The following is a 19,181-nucleotide window of genomic DNA, read 5'->3' on the forward strand; positions in this document are numbered from 1 at the left end:
GATAGAGGAAGAGGATGGAGAGAGGATAGAGGAAGAGGATGGAGAGAGCAGGGGAGAGGATAGAGGAAGAGGATGGAGAGAGGATAGAGGAAGAGGATGGAGAGAGCAGGGGAGAGGATAGAGGAAGAGGATGGAGAGAGGATAGAGGAAGAGGATGGAGAGAGGATAGAGGAAGAGGATGGAGAGAGGATAGAGGAAGAGGATGGAGAGAGCAGGGGAGAGGATAGAGGAAGAGGATGGAGAGAGGATAGAGGAAGAGGATGGAGAGAGGATAGAGGAAGAGGATGGAGAGAGGATAGAGGAAGAGGATGGAGAGAGCAGGGGAGAGGATAGAGGAAGAGGATGGAGAGAGGATAGAGGAAGAGGATGGAGAGAGCAGGGGAGAGGATAGAGGAAGAGGATGGAGAGAGGATAGAGGAAGAGGATGGAGAGAGGATAGAGGAAGAGGATGGGGAGAGCAGGGGAGAGGATAGAGGAAGAGGATGGAGAGAGGATAGAGGAAGAGGATGGAGAGAGCAGGGGAGAGGATAGAGGAAGAGGATGGAGAGACGATAGAGGAAGAGGATGGAGAGAGGATAGAGGAAGAGGATGGGGAGAGCAGGGGAGAGGATAGAGGAAGAAGATGGAGAGAGCAGGGGGAGAGAGGAAGAGGATGGAGAGAGCAGGGGAGAGGATAAAGGAAGAGGATGGAGAGAGCAGGGGGAGAGAGGAAGAGGATGGAGAGAGCAGGGGAGAGGATAGAGGAAGAAGATGGAGAGAGCAGGGGAGAGTTTAGAGGAAGAGGATGGAGAGAGCAGGGGGAGAGAGGAAGGATGCAACAGATGAGAGAGTGAGAGAAAGGAGTGAAGGAGGACACATGTCAGAGGAGAGACGATTCGAGAGGAGAAAGAGGGAGAAAGTGAGAACAGATCAGATGGAGACATAACTCAGAGCAGAAGAAGAGTGATAATTGAAAAGAAAGATGAGGAGAGAAGAGGGGTGAGGTGGGAGGTGGGGGGAGGAGTGATCAAAAAAGAGACGTCAGAGAGAAAAGGGAGAAGCCGACAGAAAAATGAAAGGAAAAGGAGACATCCCATCCAGTATGCTTTTCCTGTCTTCTAAATGAGGGTGCAGTGGCACATTTTACTTGTTGTCATTATCATCATCACCATAAGGATAATCAGGGGAATTCTGCTGAGATGAAGAGAAAGAGATAGAGAAAGAGAGACAGGGTGGGGTGAGAGAGAGAGAGAGAGAGAGAGAGAGAGAGAGAGAGAGAGAGAGAGAGAGAGAGAGAATGAGAGAAAGGATGATAACATGTCAGAGAAAGAACAGACTCATTATCAGGAAACATGGCTCTGCAGTGATACTGACTGACCTGAAAAACACAGAGAAGAGAGAGAGGGGATGAGGAGGACAGGGAGTGAAGAGAGAGAGGAGATGAGGAGGACAGGGAGAGGAGAGAGAGGAGATGAGGAGGACAGGGAGAGAAGAGGAGAAGGAGATGAGGAGGAGAGGGAGATGAGGAGGACAGGGAGAGAAGAGGAGAAGGAGATGAGGAGGACAGGGAGAGAAGAGAGGAGAAGGAGATGAGGAGGACAGGGAGAGAAGAGGAGAGGAGATGAGGAGGAGAGGGAGATGAGGAGGACAGGGAGAGAAGAGGAGAAGGAGATGAGGAGGACAGGGAGAGAAGAGAAAGAGGAGATGAGGAGGACAGGTAGAGAAGAGGAGAAGGAGATGAGGAGGACAGGGAGAGAAGAGGAGAAGGAGATGAGGAGGACAGGGAGAGAAGAGGAGAGGAGATGAGGAGGAGAGGGAGATGAGGAGGACAGGGAGAGAAGAGGAGAAGGAGATGAGGAGGACAGGGAGAGAAGAGAAAGAGGAGATGAGGAGGACAGGTAGAGAAGAGGAGAAGGAGATGAGGAGGACAGGGAGAGAAGAGAGAGAGGAGATGAGGAGGACAGGGAGAGAAGAGGAGAAGGAGATGAGGAGGACAGGGAGAGAAGAGGAGAAGGAGATGAGGAGGACAGGGAGAGAAGAGGAGAAGGAGATGAGGAGGACAGGGAGAGAAGAGGACAGGGAGAGAAGAGGAGAAGGAGATGAGGAGGAGAAGGAGATGAGGAGGACAGGGAGAGAAGAGGAGAAGGAGATGAGGAGGACAGGGAGAGAAGAGGAGAAGGAGATGAGGAGAACAGGGAGAGAAGAGGAGAAGGAGATGAGGAGGACAGGGAGAGAAGAGGAGAAGGAGATGAGGAGGAGAGGGAGATGAGGAGGACAGGGAGAGAAGATGAGAAGGAGATGAGGAGGACAGGGAGAGAAGAGGAGAAGGAGATGAGGAGGACAGGGAGGGGAAGAGGAGAAAAAGAGGTGGTAAGGAATGTAGGCGATGAAGAAGAAGGGAGGTGACTAGCAGAGAAGAGGTGGAGAAAGAGGAGGGGAAAGATTGCAGAGGAGGAGAAAGCAGCATTGAGCAGAAGCATGTGTGTGTGTATGTGTGTGTGTGTGTGTGGTTATGTGGTTGTGTGTGTGTGTGTGTGTGTGGTTATGTGTTTGTGTGTGTGTGTGTGTGTGGTTGTTGTGGTTGTGTGTGTGTGTGGTTATGTGTGGTTATGTGGTTGTGTGTGTGTGTGTGTGTGGTTATGTGGTTGTGTGTGTGTGTGTGTGTGTGTGTTTATGTGTGTGTGTGTGTGGTTATGTGGTTGTATGTGTGGTTGTGTGTGCGTGTGTGTGTGTGTGGTTATATGGTTGTGTGTGTGTGTGTGTGTGTGTGTGTGTGGTTGTGTGTGTGTGTGGTTATGTGGTTGTGTGTGTGTTTATGTGTGTGTGTGTGTGTGTGTGTGTGTGGTTATGCGGTTGTATGTGTGGTGTGTGTGTGTGTGTGTGTGGTTATATGGTTGTGTGTGTGTGTGTGTGTGGTTATGTGGTTGTGTGTGTGTGTGTGGTTATGGGGTTGTGTGTGGTTATGTGGTTGTGTGTGTGTGGTTATGTGGTTGTATGTGTGGTTGTGTGTGTGTGTGTGGTTATATGGTTGTGTGTGTGTGTGTGTGTGGTTTATGTGTGTGTGGTTATGTGGTTGTGTGTGTGTCTGGTTATGTGTTTGTGTGTGTGTGTGGTTATGGGGTTGTGTGTGGTTATGTAGTTGTGTGTGTCTGTGGTTATGTGTTTGTGTGTGTGTGTGTGGTTATGTGTTTTGTGTGTGTGTGTGTGGTTATGGGGTTGTGTGTGGTTATGTAGTTGTGTGTGTGTGTGGTTATGTGTTTGTGTGTGTGTGTGTGTGTGTGGTTATGGGGTTGTGTGTGGTTATGTGGTTGTCTGTGTGTGTGGTTATGTGGTTGTATGTGTGGTTGTGTGTGTGTGTGTGTGTGTGGTTATATGGTTGTGTGTGTGTGTGTGTGTGGTTATGTGGTTGTGTATGTGTGTGGTTATGTGGTTGTGTGGTTGTGTGTTTATGTGGTTGTGTGTGTGTGTGTGGTTATGTGGTTGTGTGTGTGTGTGGTTATGTGGTTGTGTGTGTGTGTGGTAATGTGGTTGTGTGTGTGTGTGTGTGGTTATGGGGTTGTGTGTGGTTATGTGGTTGTGTGTGGTTATGTGTTTGTGTATGTGTGTGGTTATGTGTGTGTGGGTATGTGTTTGTGTATGTGTGTGGTTATGTGGTTATGTGTTTGTGTATGTGTTTGTGTATGTGTGTGGTTATGTGTTTGTGTGTGGTTATGTGTGTGGTTATGTGTGTGTGTGTGGTTATGTGTTTGTGTGTGGTTATGTGTGTGTGGTTATGTGTGTGGTTATGTGGTTATGTGTTTGTGTATGTGTTTGTGTATGTGTGTGGTTATGTGTTTGTGTGTGGTTATGTGGTTATGTGTTTGTGTATGTGTTTGTGTGTGGTTATGTGTGTGTGTGGTTATGTGGTTATGTGTTTGTGTATGTGTTTGTGTATGTGTGTGGTTATGTGTTTGTGTGTGGTTATGTGTGTGTGTGTGGTTATGTGTGTGGTTATGTGTGTGTGTGTGGTTATGTGTGTGTGTGTGGTTATGTGTGTGTGGTTATGTGTGTGTGGTTATGTGTGTGGTTATGTGTTTGTGTGGTTATGTGTGTGTGTGGTTATGTGTGTGTGTGTGGTTATGTGTGTGTGGTTATGTGTGTGTGGTTATGTGTGTGGTTATGTGTTTGTGTGGTTATGTGTGTGTGGTTATGTGTGTGTGTGTGGTTATGTGTTTGTGTGTGGTTATGTGTGTGTGTGTGTGTGTGGGTATGTGTGTGTGGTTATGTGTTTGTGTGTGTGTGTGGTTATGTGTGTGTGTGTGGTTATGTGTGTGTGTGTGGTTATGTGTTTGTGTGTGGTTATGTGTGTGTGTGTGGTTATGTGTGTGTGGTTATGTGTTTGTGTGTGTGTGTGGTTATGTGTGTGTGTGTGTGTGTGGTTATGTGTGTGTGTGTGGTTATGTGTTTGTGTGTGGTTATGTGTGTGTGTGTGTTTATGTGTGTGTGGTTATGTGTGTGTGTGTGTTTATGTGTGTGTGGTTATGTGTTTGTGTGTGTGTGTGTGGTTATGTGTGTGTGTGTGTGTGGTTATGTGTGTGTGTGGTTATGTGTTTGTGTGTGGTTATGTGTGTGTGTGTGTGTTTATGTGTGTGTGGTTATGTGTTTGTGTGTGGTTATGTGGTTATGTGTTTGTGTATGTGTTTGTGTGTGGTTATGTGTGTGTGTGGTTATGTGGTTATGTGTTTGTGTATGTGTTTGTGTATGTGTGTGGTTATGTGTTTGTGTGTGGTTATGTGTGTGTGTGTGGTTATGTGTGTGGTTATGTGTGTGTGTGTGGTTATGTGTGTGTGTGTGTGGTTATGTGTGTGTGGTTATGTGTGTGTGGTTATGTGTGTGGTTATGTGTTTGTGTGGTTATGTGTGTGTGTGGTTATGTGTGTGTGTGTGGTTATGTGTGTGTGGTTATGTGTGTGTGGTTATGTGTGTGGTTATGTGTTTGTGTGGTTATGTGTGTGTGTGGTTATGTGTGTGTGTGTGGTTATGTGTTTGTGTGTGGTTATGTGTGTGTGTGTGTGTGTGGGTATGTGTGTGTGTGGTTATGTGTTTGTGTGTGTGTGTGGTTATGTGTGTGTGTGTGGTTATGTGTGTGTGTGTGGTTATGTGTTTGTGTGTGGTTATGTGTGTGTGTGTGGTTATGTGTGTGTGGTTATGTGTTTGTGTGTGTGTGTGGTTATGTGTGTGTGTGTGTGTGTGGTTATGTGTGTGTGTGTGGTTATGTGTTTGTGTGTGGTTATGTGTGTGTGTGTGTTTATGTGTGTGTGGTTATGTGTGTGTGTGTGTTTATGTGTGTGTGGTTATGTGTTTGTGTGTGTGTGTGTGGTTATGTGTGTGTGTGTGTGTGGTTATGTGTGTGTGTGTGGTTATGTGTTTGTGTGTGGTTATGTGTGTGTGTGTGTTTATGTGTGTGTGGTTATGTGTTTGTGTGTGTGTGTGTGGTTATGTGTGTGTGTGTGTGTGGTTATGTGTGTGTGTGTGGTTATGTGTTTGTGTGTGGTTATGTGTGTGTGTGTGTGTGTGGTTATGTGTTTGTGTGTGGTTATGTGTGTGTGTGTGGTTATGTGTGTGTGGTTATGTGTGTGTGGTTATGTGTGTGTGGTTATGTGTGTGTGGTTATGTGTGTGTGGTTATGTGTGTGTGGTTATGTGTGTGTGGTTATGTGTGTGTGGTTATGTGTGTGTGGTTATGTGTGTGTGGTTATGTGTGTGTGTGTGGTTATGTGTGTGTGGTTATGTGTTTGTGTATGTGTGACTGACAGTAGGGAAGGTCATGTTGATGAGGTTGAAGCGGCTCTGCAGGCGGCCTGAGATGTGAGTCCTCCCCCCACCGGGTGGACCCATAGACGCCAGCAGGAACATGTCCTGTACAGACACACACACACACACACACACACACACACACACACACACACACACACACACCAGGGTTAAAACAGCCCATTCAGCACAAACAAATTCACACAGGCAGTCTGCATAGAATGTATGACCATGTGCAGCACACACATAAACCGAAAGATTAATTCAACACACACACAACTGTCCCAAAACAAAATACCTAAAAATAGATACCTAAGGAGAGGGAACTAAGTTCTTAGTAATAACGAGACCCCCCCGACACACGGCTTGTCGCAGACCCCCACCCCTCTCATCTCACCTTGACACACTTGAGGGTCTGTTTCTGCCGGTCGTACCAGAAGCCGTAGTCGATCCAGAGGCGGAGCAGCTCCAGGGGAGGCTGGGAGCCAAAGTCGTCGTTGGCCGGCATGTTCAGGTCGTCCAGGAAGGCCAGCATGCGCTTACCGCCCACAGGCACATATACACCTTTAGTCCTCTTCTCCACACGACTCTCAATGATGGCCTGTACGTTGTTGGACGTGGTCTGAACAGGTGGAGACAGAGGGGAGGGGGGGGACTGGTTAGATGGGGAGACAGAGGGGGACTGTGTGTGTGTGTGTGTGTGTGAGAGTGAGAAAGAAAGCGATAGAGAGAGGGGCCGGTCGGGTGTGTGTGAGAGAAAGCGATAGAGAGAGGGGCCGGTCGGGTGTGTATGAGAGAGAGCGATAGAGAGAGGGGGTAGGGGGGATAAAGAGTACAAGGGATAAGGTAGCTACAGGAAGAGAAGTATTAGCCAAAGTAAAAGAGGTTTACATTAGTGAAAAGGGAACAGCAGAAGACTGACTGAGCCAGAGAGGGGTTCACAGAGTGAACAGCAGAAGACTGACTGAGCCAGAGAGGGGTTCACAGAGTGAACAGCAGAAGACTGACTGAGCCAGAGAGGGGTTCACAGAGTGAACAGCAGAAGACTGACTGAGCCAGAGAGGGGTTCACAGAGTGAACAGCAGAAGACTGACTGAGCCAGAGAGGGGTTCACAGAGTGAACAGCAGAAGACTGACCGAGCCAGAGAGGGGTTCACAGAGTGAACAGCAGAAGACTGACTGAGCCAGAGAGGGGTTCACAGAGTGAACAGCAGAAGACTGACCGAGCCAGAGAGGGGTTCACAGAGTGAACAGCAGAAGACTGACCGAGCCAGAGAGGGGTTCACAGAGTGAACAGCAGAAGACTGACCGAGCCAGAGAGGGGTTCACAGAGTGAACAGCAGAAGACTGACTGAGCCAGAGAGGGGTTCACAGAGTGAACAGCAGAAGACTGACTGAGCCAGAGAGGGGTTCACAGAGTGAACAGCAGAAGACTGACCGAGCCAGAGAGGGGTTCACAGAGTGAACAGCAGAAGACTGACCGAGCCAGAGAGGGGTTCACAGAGTGAACAGCAGAAGACTGACTGAGCCAGAGAGGGGTTCACAGAGTGAACAGCAGAAGACTGACTGAGCCAGAGAGGGGTTCACAGAGTGAACAGCAGAAGACTGACCGAGCCAGAGAGGGGTTCACAGAGTGAACAGCAGAAGACTGACCGAGCCAGAGAGGGGTTCACAGAGTGAACAGCAGAAGACTGACCGAGCCAGAGAGGGGTTCACAGAGTGAACAGCAGAAGACTGACTGAGCCAGAGAGGGGTTCACAGAGTGAACAGCAGAAGACTGACTGAGCCAGAGAGGGGTTCACAGAGTGAACAGCAGAAGACTGACTGAGCCAGAGAGGGGTTCACAGAGTGAACAGCAGAAGACTGACCGAGCCAGAGAGGGGTTCACAGAGTGAACAGCAGAAGACTGACCGAGCCAGAGAGGGGTTCACAGAGTGAACAGCAGAAGACTGACCGAGCCAGAGAGGGGTTCACAGAGTGAACAGTAGATGGATGGATCGACGGACACAGAGTTGATGGTCTCTCTCTCCAACTTTACCGACAAACCCCCCCCCTTCCCAAGTTATCCAGGTGATGTTAATGATAATGGTTGGATGTGATGGATAATGATAATGGTGGTGCTGCTTTTATGAGGACTTCCATCACACAACCTCCTGTAATGTAATGAGTGTTTGTGTGTGTGTGTTTGTGTGTGTGTGTGTGTGTGTGTGTGTGTGTGTGTGTGTGTGTGTGTGTGTGTGTGTGTGCATCAGGGTTGGTGGGCGGTGCAGCCCGACGTACGTGACTCAGCTAATTTCGGCGCCTTGCGAGTGAGTGAGAGCCGTGTACTCTGAAATGGTAGGAACCTGAGCTGAAGTGAAGGCTGTTCAACCTGGTGTAGCAAACCAACACACACACACACACACACACACACACTCACTTTAATCATAGTTTATTACCCCCTACTCTGCCTCTGGAAGCTGTGGCGGCTGGTCCAAAGTATTTTTAGCTGGAGATTATGGCTTTACAATATCTAAGCTTCACATGAACAGTCTAATGTAGGATCTACAGTGGAATCTTAATAATAGACATTGAACATTTTGTTTGGCATAAATAGTGTAACATGTCCCGTTATATAGAACTTAGACTGTGGTTGGAGGAAGCTGAGAGGTTGGTGGAAGGTTGTGCTGGTTTGGTGGAAGGTTACATGAAGGTTGGCAGGGCGGTTACTGTGAAGTTACTGATCTGTCACAGCTAGGTGGTATGGGGATTGATGGAAGGTTCCAGGAAGGTTGTTTTGAGGTTTGTCGGTCCTGTCTCACCTGCGAGGACATGTTGACAGTGAGGACCGCCCACTTGGAGGAGTCCAGTCCCTGCAGAACACTCTGTGCCACTGAGGTCTTCCCCGTGCCCACCGGACCCGTCATCAACACCGGGTACTGCCCCGTCACCAGAGCACGCACCAGGAAGTTGTAACGCACCGTGTCCACCGTGGGAACCATGATCTTGTAGAACGGAGCACTGGGGGAGGGAGAGAGGGAAGGATGGGATGGAAAGAGATGAACGGAGGTTGGGTAAGGTGACAAGATGGATGGATGATATTGAGAGAAGAGATAGAGAGGACAGATAAACAACAGAATAAAATCAAACACACCGCTTTACAATACCACAGCCAGACCAGGGCGCGCGCACACACACACACACGCACACGGACACACACACACACACGGACACGCGCGCGCACACACACACACACGGACACGCACACGGACACACACACGAACACACACACACACGGACACACGCACATACTCACTTGGCGGGGTAGCGCCAGCCCTTGAGCAGCTTGTCCTCAAAGGAGGCCCAGGTCTTGTTCTTCGTGTCCACATAGTACTCATAGATGGTGTCCTGGAAGGGACAAATGGAAAAACAAGACATCAGTGACACAGTTCAACATCTGTGCATAAATACAGTCAATATACTGTATGGTAATATAAACCTAGAAATGGATTTCAAACATGTGTTTGAAATGTCCATAAAATACTGTACTACAAAAACATAAATGATTGAGAGAAATATGTTAGAAACATATGTTAATAAAATTAAGATTTTTTAAAATTGTGACAGGCACTGTGTGTGTGTGTGTGTGTGAGCACTCGTGCATGTGTGTGTCTTCATGCCCCCACCTTATTGGGGAAGGTACCCTCCATCTCCCTGAGGAAGTTGTCGATCGTCTTACGACCGCCCTCGTCGACCGAGGCACAGATGGACCAGATGAGACTGAAGATGAACCACAACTCAACCATACGACCGTAGTGGTCAGAATCAGAGGGGTTCACCTGGGTGGAGAGACAGGGAGGGAGAGAGAGAGAGACAGGGGGAATAGACAGAGAGAGAGAGAGAGACAGGGAGGGGAATAGACAGAAAGAGAGAGAGAGAGAGAGAGAGAGAGAGAGAGACAGGGGGAATAGACAGAGAGAGAGAGACAGGGAGGGGAATAGACAGAGAGAGAGAGAGAGAGAGACAGGGAGGGGAATAGACAGAGAGAGAGAGACAGGGAGGGGAATAGACAGAGAGAGAGAGAGAGAGACAGGGAGCGGAATAGACAGAGAGAGAGGGGGGAATAGACAGAGAGAGAGAGAGAGAGAGAGGGAGGGGAATAGGGTTATTGATGCTGGGATATTGATGCTGGGTGCTGGGTCATTGATGCTGGGTTATTGATGCTGGGTGCTGGGTTATTGATGCTGGGTCAGGGATGCTGGGTGCTGGGTCAGTGATGCTGGATGCTGGGTTATTGATGCTGGGTTATTGATGCTGGGTACTGGGTTATTGGTGCTGGATAATTGATGCTGGGTGCTGGGTTATTGATGCTTGGTTATTGATGCTGGGTGCTGGGTCATTGATGCTGCGTGCTGGGTTATTGATGTTGGGTGCTGGGTTATTGATGCTGGGTCAGTGATGCTGGGTGCTGGGTTATTGATGCTGGGTCAGTGATACTGGGTGCTGGGTCAGTGATGCTGGGTCAATGTTCTCCTGCTTGAGCTCCTCATAGAATATTAGCTCAAAAGTACTGTGGAGCTCAGGCAGCTAAATATAAATAGTACCGGCACCCAAATTGAGTACTGGCACCTATTTGGCTTCCGGGTTAAGTGGGCATTGTGTCAAGAAGCAGTGCGGCTTCTTGCCTGGGTCGTGTTGCGGAGGACGCACGGCTCTCGACCTTCGCCTCTCCCAAGTCCGCACGGGAGTTGTAGCGATGGGACAAGACCGTAACTACCAATTCGATACCATGAAATTGGGGTAAATAAAAAATGTACAATAAAAGAATAACTGCACCTCAGATTGCAGCCCAAATAAATGCTTCACACAGTTCAAATATCAGACACATCTCAACATCAACTGTTCAGAGGAGACCGTCTGAATCAGGCCTTCATAGTCAGCTGCAAATAAACCACTTCTAAAGGACACCAATGAGAAGAAGAGACTTGCTTGGCACAAAGAACATGAGCAATGGACATTAGACCGGTGAAAATCTGTCCTTTGGTCTGATGAGTCCACATTTGAGATTTTTGGTTTCAACCGCCGTGTCTTTGGTAGACGCAGAGGAAGTGAACGGATCTCTGCATGCGTGGTTCCCACCGTGAAGCATGGAGGAGGAGGTGTGATGGTGTGGGGGTGCTTTGCTGGTGACACTGTCTGTGATTTATTTAGAAATCAAGGCGCACTTAACCAGAATGGCTACCACAGCATTCTGCAGCGATTCGTCTTCACATCTGGTCTGCGCTTAGTGAGACTATGATTTGTTTTTCAACAGGACAATGACCCAACACACCTCCAGGCTGTGTAAGGACTATCTGACCAAAAAGGAGAGCGATGGAGTGCTGCATCATATGACCTGGCCTCCACAATCCCCGACCTCAACCAAATTGAGATGGTTTGTGAAACGATGTGCGCTGAGAGTCGGGAAGCATGTTCATGGAGTGAGTGTTTGAATAAATAAACGTAACATAATACAAAACAAGAAACACGAACAACACACAGACATGACACAGAAACAGGAACAATACGCCTCGGGAAGGAACCAAAGGGAGTGACATAAACAGTTGAAGTTGGAAGTTTAAATACACCACAGCCAAATACATTTAAACTCTTGTTATTCACAATTTCTGACAATTAACCCTTGTAAAAATCCCCTGTCTTAGGTCAGTTATGATTACCACATTATTTTAAGAATGTGAAATGTCAGAATAATAGTTGAGAGAATGATTTAATTTATTTAAGCTTTTATTTCTTTCATCACAATCCCAGTGGGGCAGAAGATTACATACACTCAATTAGTATTTGGTAGGATTGGTCATTTTGTCCCATTCCTCCTGACAGAGCTGGTGTAATTGAGTCAGGTTTGTAGGCCTCCTTGCTCACACATGCTTTTTCAGTTCTGCCCACAAGTGTTCTATAGGATTGAGGTCAGGGCTTTGTGATGGTCACTCCAATACCTTGACTTTGTTGTCCTTAAGCCATTTTGCCACAACTTTGGAAGTATGCTTGGGGTCATTGTCCATTTGAAAGAGCCATTTGCGACCAAGCTTTAACTTAACTGATGTCTTGAGATGTTGCTTCAATATATTAACATAATTTTCCTTCACATGATGCCATCTATTTTGTGAGGTGCAACAGTCCCTCCTGCAGCAAAGCATCCCCACAACATGATGCTGCCACGGTGCTTCACAGTTGGGATGGTGTTCTTCGGCTTGCAAGCCTCCCCTTTTTCCTCCAAACATAACGATGGTCATTATGGCCAAACAGTTCTATTTTTGTTTCATCAGACCAGAGGACATTTCTCCAAAAAGTACAATCTTTGTCCCCATGTGCAATTGCAAACCGTAGTCTGGCTTTTTCATGGAGCAGTGGCATCTTCCTTGTTGAGCGGCCTTTCACGTTATGTCGATATAGGACTCGTTTTACTATTGATACTTTTGTACCTGTTTCCTCCAGCATCTTTAAAAGGTCCTTTGCTGGTATTCTGGGTTTGATTTGCACTTTTCGCACCAAAGTACGTTCATCTCTAGGAGACAGAACGCGTCTCCTTCCTGAGCAGTATGACGGCTGCGTGGTCCCATGGTGTTTATACTTGCATACTATTGTTGCATACTATTGTACAGATGAGCGTGGTACCTTCAGGTGTTGTAAATTGCTCCCAAGGAGGAACCAGACTTGTGGAGGTCTACAATTTTTTTTCTGAGGTTTTGGGCTGATTAGATTTTTTTTTCTTGAGATTTTCCCATGATTTCAAGCAAAGAGGCACTGAGTTTGAAGGTAGGCCTTGAAATACATCCACAGGTACACCTCCAATTGACTCCAATTATGTCAATTAGCCTATCAGAAGCTTCGAAAGCCATGACATCATTTTCTGGGATTTTCCAAGCTGTTTAAAGGCACAGTCAACTTAGTGCATGTAAACGTCTGACCCATTGGAATTGTGATACAGTGAATTATATAACTGAAATCATCTGTCTGTAAACAATTGTTGGAAAAATTACTTGTGTCATGCACAAAGTAGATGTCCTAACCGACTTGCCAAAACTATAGTTTGTTAACAAGAAATTTGTGGAGTGGTTGAAAAACGAGTTTTAATGACTCCAACCTTAGTGTATGTAAACTTCCGACTTCAACTGTATAGGGCAGGTAGTCAAGGAGGTAATAGAGCCCAGGTGAGTCTAATGGAAGGAAGGAGCTCAGGAAGGAGCTCAGGAAGGAGCACCTGCGACCTACAGTGCAGGTGCTCGTAACGATGGTGACAGGTGTGCGCCATAACGATCAGCCTGGTGACCTAGAGGCCGGACAGGGAGCACATGTGACAGTACCCCCTCCCCGACACGCGGCTCCAGTCGCAGGACGTCGACCAAAATGACGATCCCGGGGATCAGGAGAGGACCGATCACCTCTGCTGAGGTGCGGGAAACCTGTCACCTACAGCGCTGGAGAGAGAGCATACTTGATGGTACCGCCTCCCCGGCACGTTCGGGCTCCAGCCGCAGGACACCAATCAAAGGGACGATCCCGGGGATCCGGAGCGGACCGGTCTCCTCCACTGAGGCGCAGAAACCTGAACCAGCTGAGGCGTGAGAGCCTGCTGAGCCGGCTGAGACCTCCCCAGTTGCCTCGGTCGAGTCAAAATATCCGAGGGTGTGTTCTGTCCAATACTTACCCAGCGCTGGGTACTAAATAACCTAAATTGGGTTGTTTTTAACCCAGCATTTGTTTTGCATGTACAGTGCTTCAATGAGGCATTGAGATAAACAGTTAGTTTCACATGTCAACTTAAGGGAGAGAAATTTGTCAGTATTAATTAATAGTTAGTGTTGCCAGAGTGTTTCTGTTGGTTGCCATGGTACATACCCCGTTGTCGGGTGTGGCCAGTGAGTCGTAGAGGCGGCAGAGGGAGGAGACTCCATTGAGATCGGTGATGGCCACCAGCTCCTTACAGCTGCGCCTCCTGAACGCTATGGTCTTCTCTGTGTACCTATCAAACAACCGCTTCAGGTAGTCCACTTCAACCTGCAGGGAGATGGAGGGAGGCAGAGAGAGAGGGGAGGGGGGGAGAGGGGAAGAGAAGGGAAAGAAGGGGGAGAGGGAGGGGGAGAGAGGGAGGGGGAGAGGGAAGAGAAGAGAAAGAAGGGGGAGAGAGTGCAAGCAAAAGAGGCAAAAAGGGGAGAGAGGGAAGGAGAGGAGAGACAGAAGGAAAGGAGGGAGGGAGAGGGAGAGAGGTGAGGGGGTAGACCGACGGGGGCAAGGAAGAGAGAGAGAGAGGAGAGAGGAAAGAGAATATAAAGGGTTAATAATCAGGGCACCTTCATACAGTAGGTTAAACCTGTGGTGCAGCTAGCCTGTTACCTTCTGTCGTTTGTCCATCCAGGACTGGACGTAGGGCTTCCAGCCCAGGTCTGAGCAGTCATTGTAGACCATCCCACAGCGAGAAACCGTGGCTGGGGAAGCCTGGGACAGGTCCTCACACTCAAACAACAGAGACACCTACGCACACAATACAAAATAAGATGATACTATATACTGTAGATAAGAACTTTCAGATGGCAGTTACTGTACTATTTGTAGTATATCATTTTGAATGCAGACGTGTCTGTGTGTGTGTGTGTGTGTGTGTGCGCATGTGGGCGCTTGCATGTCACCTGTTCTGGCATGGAGATTCTCTCTCCGTTGATGAGAGTGAGAACCTTGTTGTCGTCCATGACAGAGTTCATGCTCTCGATCCACAGAGTGTCCACCGGGCCGTCAAAAATGATCCACTTCTCATCAGGCTTCTCATCTGGGCCCAGGGGCAGTGGGAAGGAGGGAGGGGGACAAGGTTAAGAGTGGGGCAGACACACACGTATGCACGTACGTAGACATACACACGCAAATCACAACACAAACTGTGTCATCTTCAATCTCATAGACTCATTATTTTTACCCCCTCGGGCCTCGCCCCTAGTCACTTCCCCAAGGGGAAATCCCCGTCGAAACCGGATGCAGTTTGATTGCCATCTTAAGTGGAGGTCCAATTCAGAAACGTTGCCCCCCTCGGCTCTCGATTTAACTCGAGGGAGTGAATGAAGAACTTTGATTCACTTATGGGGTTAATATGACCACACATTCAATGCAAACTGTAGTACACGTCTCAAACTCTGGTGGCCGCGAAGTGTCAAATTCAATCAATACGGCTGCATTTTTGGCATGTCAGACAAAATTATGAAGCTTGCTTGCTAAAAAAAAGAATACATATTTAACCACACACCACCATCATCAAACCTGTCACACACACACACACACACACACACACACAAACACAAAACACAGAGAGCAGAGCAAACTGCCACATGTCCTCTGAGCTGATTCTCCACTTCATAAAGGGATGGAGGGACAAAAAAAGAGGAGAGAGAGAACATAAACAAACAGCAGATGGGATGGAGAGAACTGAACTGCACATCCTGATTGATAAAAACAAAAGAGTGGCGCAGTGGTCTAAGGCGCTGCAGTGCCACTAGAGATCCTGGTTCGAGTCCAGGCTCTGTCGAGAGCCGAACGCGACCGGGAGACACATGGAGAGGCGCACAACTGGCCCAGTGTCGTCCGGGTTAGGGAGGGTTTGGCCTGCAGGGATGTCCTTGTCCCATCCCGCACTAGCGACTCCTGTGGCGGGCCGGGCACTGTGCACTCTGACCAGGTCGCTAGGTGTACGGTGTTTCCTCTGACATAGTGGTGCGGCTGGCTTCCGGGTTAAGTGGGCATTGTGTCAAGAAGCAGTGTGGCTTGGTTGGGTTGTGTTTCGGAGGACGCACGGCTCTTGACCTTCACCTCTCCTGAGTCTGTAAGGGAGTTGCAGAGATGAGACAAGACTGTAACTTCCAATTGGATAACATGAAATTGGGGAGAAAAAGAGGTAAAAATATATATATATTTTTTTTTAAATAAAAAATAAAGATGGAAGAGCAAAGTAATAATCCACACTAAGATCTAAAGACAAGGATGTGGCAATATAACCCAGGATGATGATATGGGCACGCCCTGGAAAAGAAGATGTCAGGGATGGAATGACAGAAGGTGAAAAGAAAAGAAGGCGGGAGGCAAAGCGGACAGCGGGTGTTGGATTGGTCGAGCACACGGCACAGCATCACAACCTGGGCAGGCCTCTCACATGGCAGCATGGGGAACTCCTTTTGGGGAGGAGAGAGAGGAGGGGGCAACCAGGGTGTTGGATTCGTCGAGCACACGGCACAGCATCACAACCTGGGCAGGCCTCTCACATGGCAGCAGAGAGCACTCCGTCCTCTCACTCGCTGTAGCCCAGGACATAGCAACCATTGGGGAGGAGGGAGAGGAGCGGGCAACCAGGGTGTTGGCTAAAGGCTGGGAGCCCAGGATATGCTGTAAGGAACACTTCCACAACGAAGGGCACCCAGGAAGAAGGTACTGGGGCATGGAAAGACAAAGAGGCAATGGGTGGGGGAGATGGGGAACAGACACTGAAATGAATAAATGGTGGATATATAGGGGCACAAAATGGGAAATGGATGGAAAAGGGGAGTGTGGAGTGGAGGGACAAGGTTAACTTCCATTTGAGGCCATTCAGAAGAAAAGAATAGATGGAATCAGTCGATATGAGTATAGGCACTGACGTACCATATGAGTGTGGTCCTGTGACGAGCTACACAGCTTAACAGCAAGCTCAGAGTGAGAGAAGGGGGAGAGAGAAGGGAGAGAGAGAGAGAAGGGGAGAGAGAGAGAGAGAGAGAGAGAGAGAGAGAGAAGGGAGAGAGAGTGAAGGGAGAGAGAGAGAGGGAGAGAGAGAGAGTGAAGGGAGACAGAGAGAGTAGAGAGAGAGAGGGGGGAGAGAGTAGAGAGAGGGGGAGAGAGTAGAGAGAGAGAGAGGGAGAGAGTAGAGAAAAGGGGAGAGAGTAGAGAGAGAGAGAGTAGAGAGGGGGAGAGAGTAGAGAGCGAGAGAGAGGGAGAGAGTAGAGAGAATCAGCAGGGACAGGGACCAGATAAACCCCCTCCAGTACACATAGTAGGACAGAGTGAGTGTGGGCTGGACCCACAGGGGAAGAAAACTGGGTTTGGCGAACACAGAAAGAACACAGTGTGACATTTAATCCTATTGAAACGCTTGGTGACAAAATGGTGGGTGTGCCATGGTGAACTGATGAAAGAATGGTGGACTCGTTTGTGTGATTAATGAAGAAATACAAAAATAGGGCAAATGAACAAACACTTTCCCTCTTCGTGGATTCCTGGTGTGAGTGTGTGTGCAAACGTGTGTTTGTGTGTACGGCACTTGTTTGAACATGCTTGTGAGTGTGTGTTCTACTGGGACAGAGGCGTGTGCCAGCGGTGTGTGTGTGTGTGTGTGTGTGTGTGTGTGTGTGTGTGTGTGTGTGTGTGTGTTGAACGAGGCCTGGAGTTTGGCCTTGAGTGCGTACTCCCTCCTGTATCTCCAGTGAGCAGCACTGTGGAGCAGAGGGACTGCAGAGCTGGAGAGGTAGAGAGAGAGAGAGAGAGAGAGAGAGAGAGAGAGAGAGAGAGAGAGAGAGAGAGAGAGAGGGAGAGTAGTGTCTGTCTTCTGCTGTCTTCTGCTATGTTGCTACAGGACTGGAGAGGAGAGGAGAGGAGAGGAGGAGAGGAGAGGAGAGGAGAGGAGAGGAGAGGAGAGGAGAGAGGAGAGGAGAGAGAGGAGAGGAGAGGAGAGAGGAGAGGAGAGGAGAGGAGAGGAGAGGAGAGGAGAGGTGGGTTGACGAGAGGAAAGGGAGGAGAGGAGAGGAGAGGGAGGAAAGGAAAGGAGGGGAAGATGAGGGGGGTAGGAGAAGAGAGGAGAGGAGATAGGAGCGACCGAAAGGAGGAGAGGCGCTGAGAATGGAAGGAGGAGAAGGTAACAGCTCTCTGTAATGGCTGGCGACATGGAGGGATAAAGAGAGCAGAGAGAGAGAGAGAAGGCAGGAGTCCAGAGTGGCGGGCTGCCGGGGTGATTCTGATGGGCAGGATGCAGCAGTATGAGAAAAGCATTTCTCTCTCTCTCTACCTCTTTGTTGCAGGTTGTTTTCTATGCCATGGTCTCTCTCTCAAGACTTAGATTGCCAGAGGAACCAAGGACTAGGGAGTGATACAGCACACATACCTCACTTTCAATTTCAGGCCACATGACTTCTCTATATCTCTCTCTCTCGATCAGGGATGGGAAACTTTGATGGGGGTGGGGGTGGGGGTGGGGGGCTACAAAAAAACTGAACTCATCACGAAGGGCCACAGTGGCTCGTGGGTCTGCATACTCATATCTATTCCCTCCACCCCCCAGCCTCTGAGGAAAACTAAGCGTTTTAAAGCTCATTTCCTGCAATTTTGCCATGGATGCAGAGAAAATGTTGCAGTTTTACAGTAAGTTTGCTGTAATTCTACACTTCCTGCCATGGGCCAGAGAGAAGACTTAGCAATTTTAGAACTCATTTCATGACTTTCTACTCATTTTGCTGTGGCACGGAGAGGAAAATGAGCAGTTTTACAGCTAATGTCCTGCAATTCTACACATTTTGCCATAGAGTGGAGGCAGTTTGAAATATTTTATACTACAACTGGTCGGTAAATCGACCATGCTTACTACAAGTTCAGATAGCTGGACGCTAGACTAACTTACCGGTCTACAAATGTTTTACTGACATGGGCTAATTGAGTGACTGCTGACGCACAACCACATTTTTAAATTGCACCTTGTGTATTCTGTTATTGTAACTCTCAGTAACACAGTTTTTTTGGAAGGGCGAAATTGGTACAAAAGGGGGGGTCATTCGGCCTGCGGGTCGCCAGCTGCCCGCCCTGCTCTAGATGTTAAAAGTGCCCTGGACTCTCAATCTCCCACATACGTTGGTGTCGCTCTATATTTCGATGGTATTACTGCTCTCCCCAACCTAAGCTTACAGCGCCAAGGCTATTCAATTCCAACCACTGTTGGCTTTCATCCTTCCCCTCTAATCAGGACCTGATTCAGACCTGGAACAACAACATGTGAGTGGAAGTCTGGTGGACAATCAGTGACATTGAGGACAGTCTCTGGTTTACTCTAATAGAAATCCCATATCGGGGTTCAAACACTATTCGAATCCTTTCAAATACTTTGCTTTATCCTGCCAAGGTTGCCAGATGGGCAAGGCTCGCACTCCTGGGACTTGACTATTGGTTCCATTGCGCCAGGCAAGATCAATCAACCACAGCTAAAGTATTTGAAATGATTTTTCAACCCAGGTCTACTATCTGTATAATGAATGTCCAGTACCTGCGCAGGCCCCTCTCATGAGGGAGGAGAGCACCCCGTCGGTCCACTCGTTGGTGGACAGGTCGTATTCTCCATACAGCTCCCCGAGGCTCACCGCCTTGGGGTTCAGAGGGCATT

The 19,181-nt window shown here is 48.4% G+C and overlaps 1 protein-coding gene across 1 annotated transcript in view; it reads right to left on the reverse strand.

Annotated features, from left to right (window-relative positions):
* The window catches only part of dnah2 (dynein, axonemal, heavy chain 2), a 252,152-nt gene that overhangs the window by 61,105 nt on the left and 171,866 nt on the right, over window positions 1-19,181 (reverse strand). Inside the window, exons 43-51 of the mRNA XM_042327174.1 lie at window positions 19,065-19,181; window positions 14,437-14,573; window positions 14,144-14,281; window positions 13,649-13,807; window positions 9,436-9,588; window positions 9,066-9,157; window positions 8,572-8,770; window positions 6,168-6,392; window positions 5,771-5,875 (exon numbers count right to left, since the gene is read on the reverse strand). The exon at window positions 19,065-19,181 is cut by the window's right edge and continues 1 nt beyond it. Of these exons, the coding sequence (XP_042183108.1) occupies window positions 5,771-5,875; window positions 6,168-6,392; window positions 8,572-8,770; window positions 9,066-9,157; window positions 9,436-9,588; window positions 13,649-13,807; window positions 14,144-14,281; window positions 14,437-14,573; window positions 19,065-19,181 (1,325 nt within the window). The remainder of the gene's footprint in view (window positions 1-5,770; window positions 5,876-6,167; window positions 6,393-8,571; window positions 8,771-9,065; window positions 9,158-9,435; window positions 9,589-13,648; window positions 13,808-14,143; window positions 14,282-14,436; window positions 14,574-19,064) is intronic.

Source organism: Oncorhynchus tshawytscha, linkage group LG09, assembly GCF_018296145.1.
Source record: "Oncorhynchus tshawytscha isolate Ot180627B linkage group LG09, Otsh_v2.0, whole genome shotgun sequence".
Lineage (NCBI taxonomy): Eukaryota > Metazoa > Chordata > Actinopteri > Salmoniformes > Salmonidae > Oncorhynchus > Oncorhynchus tshawytscha.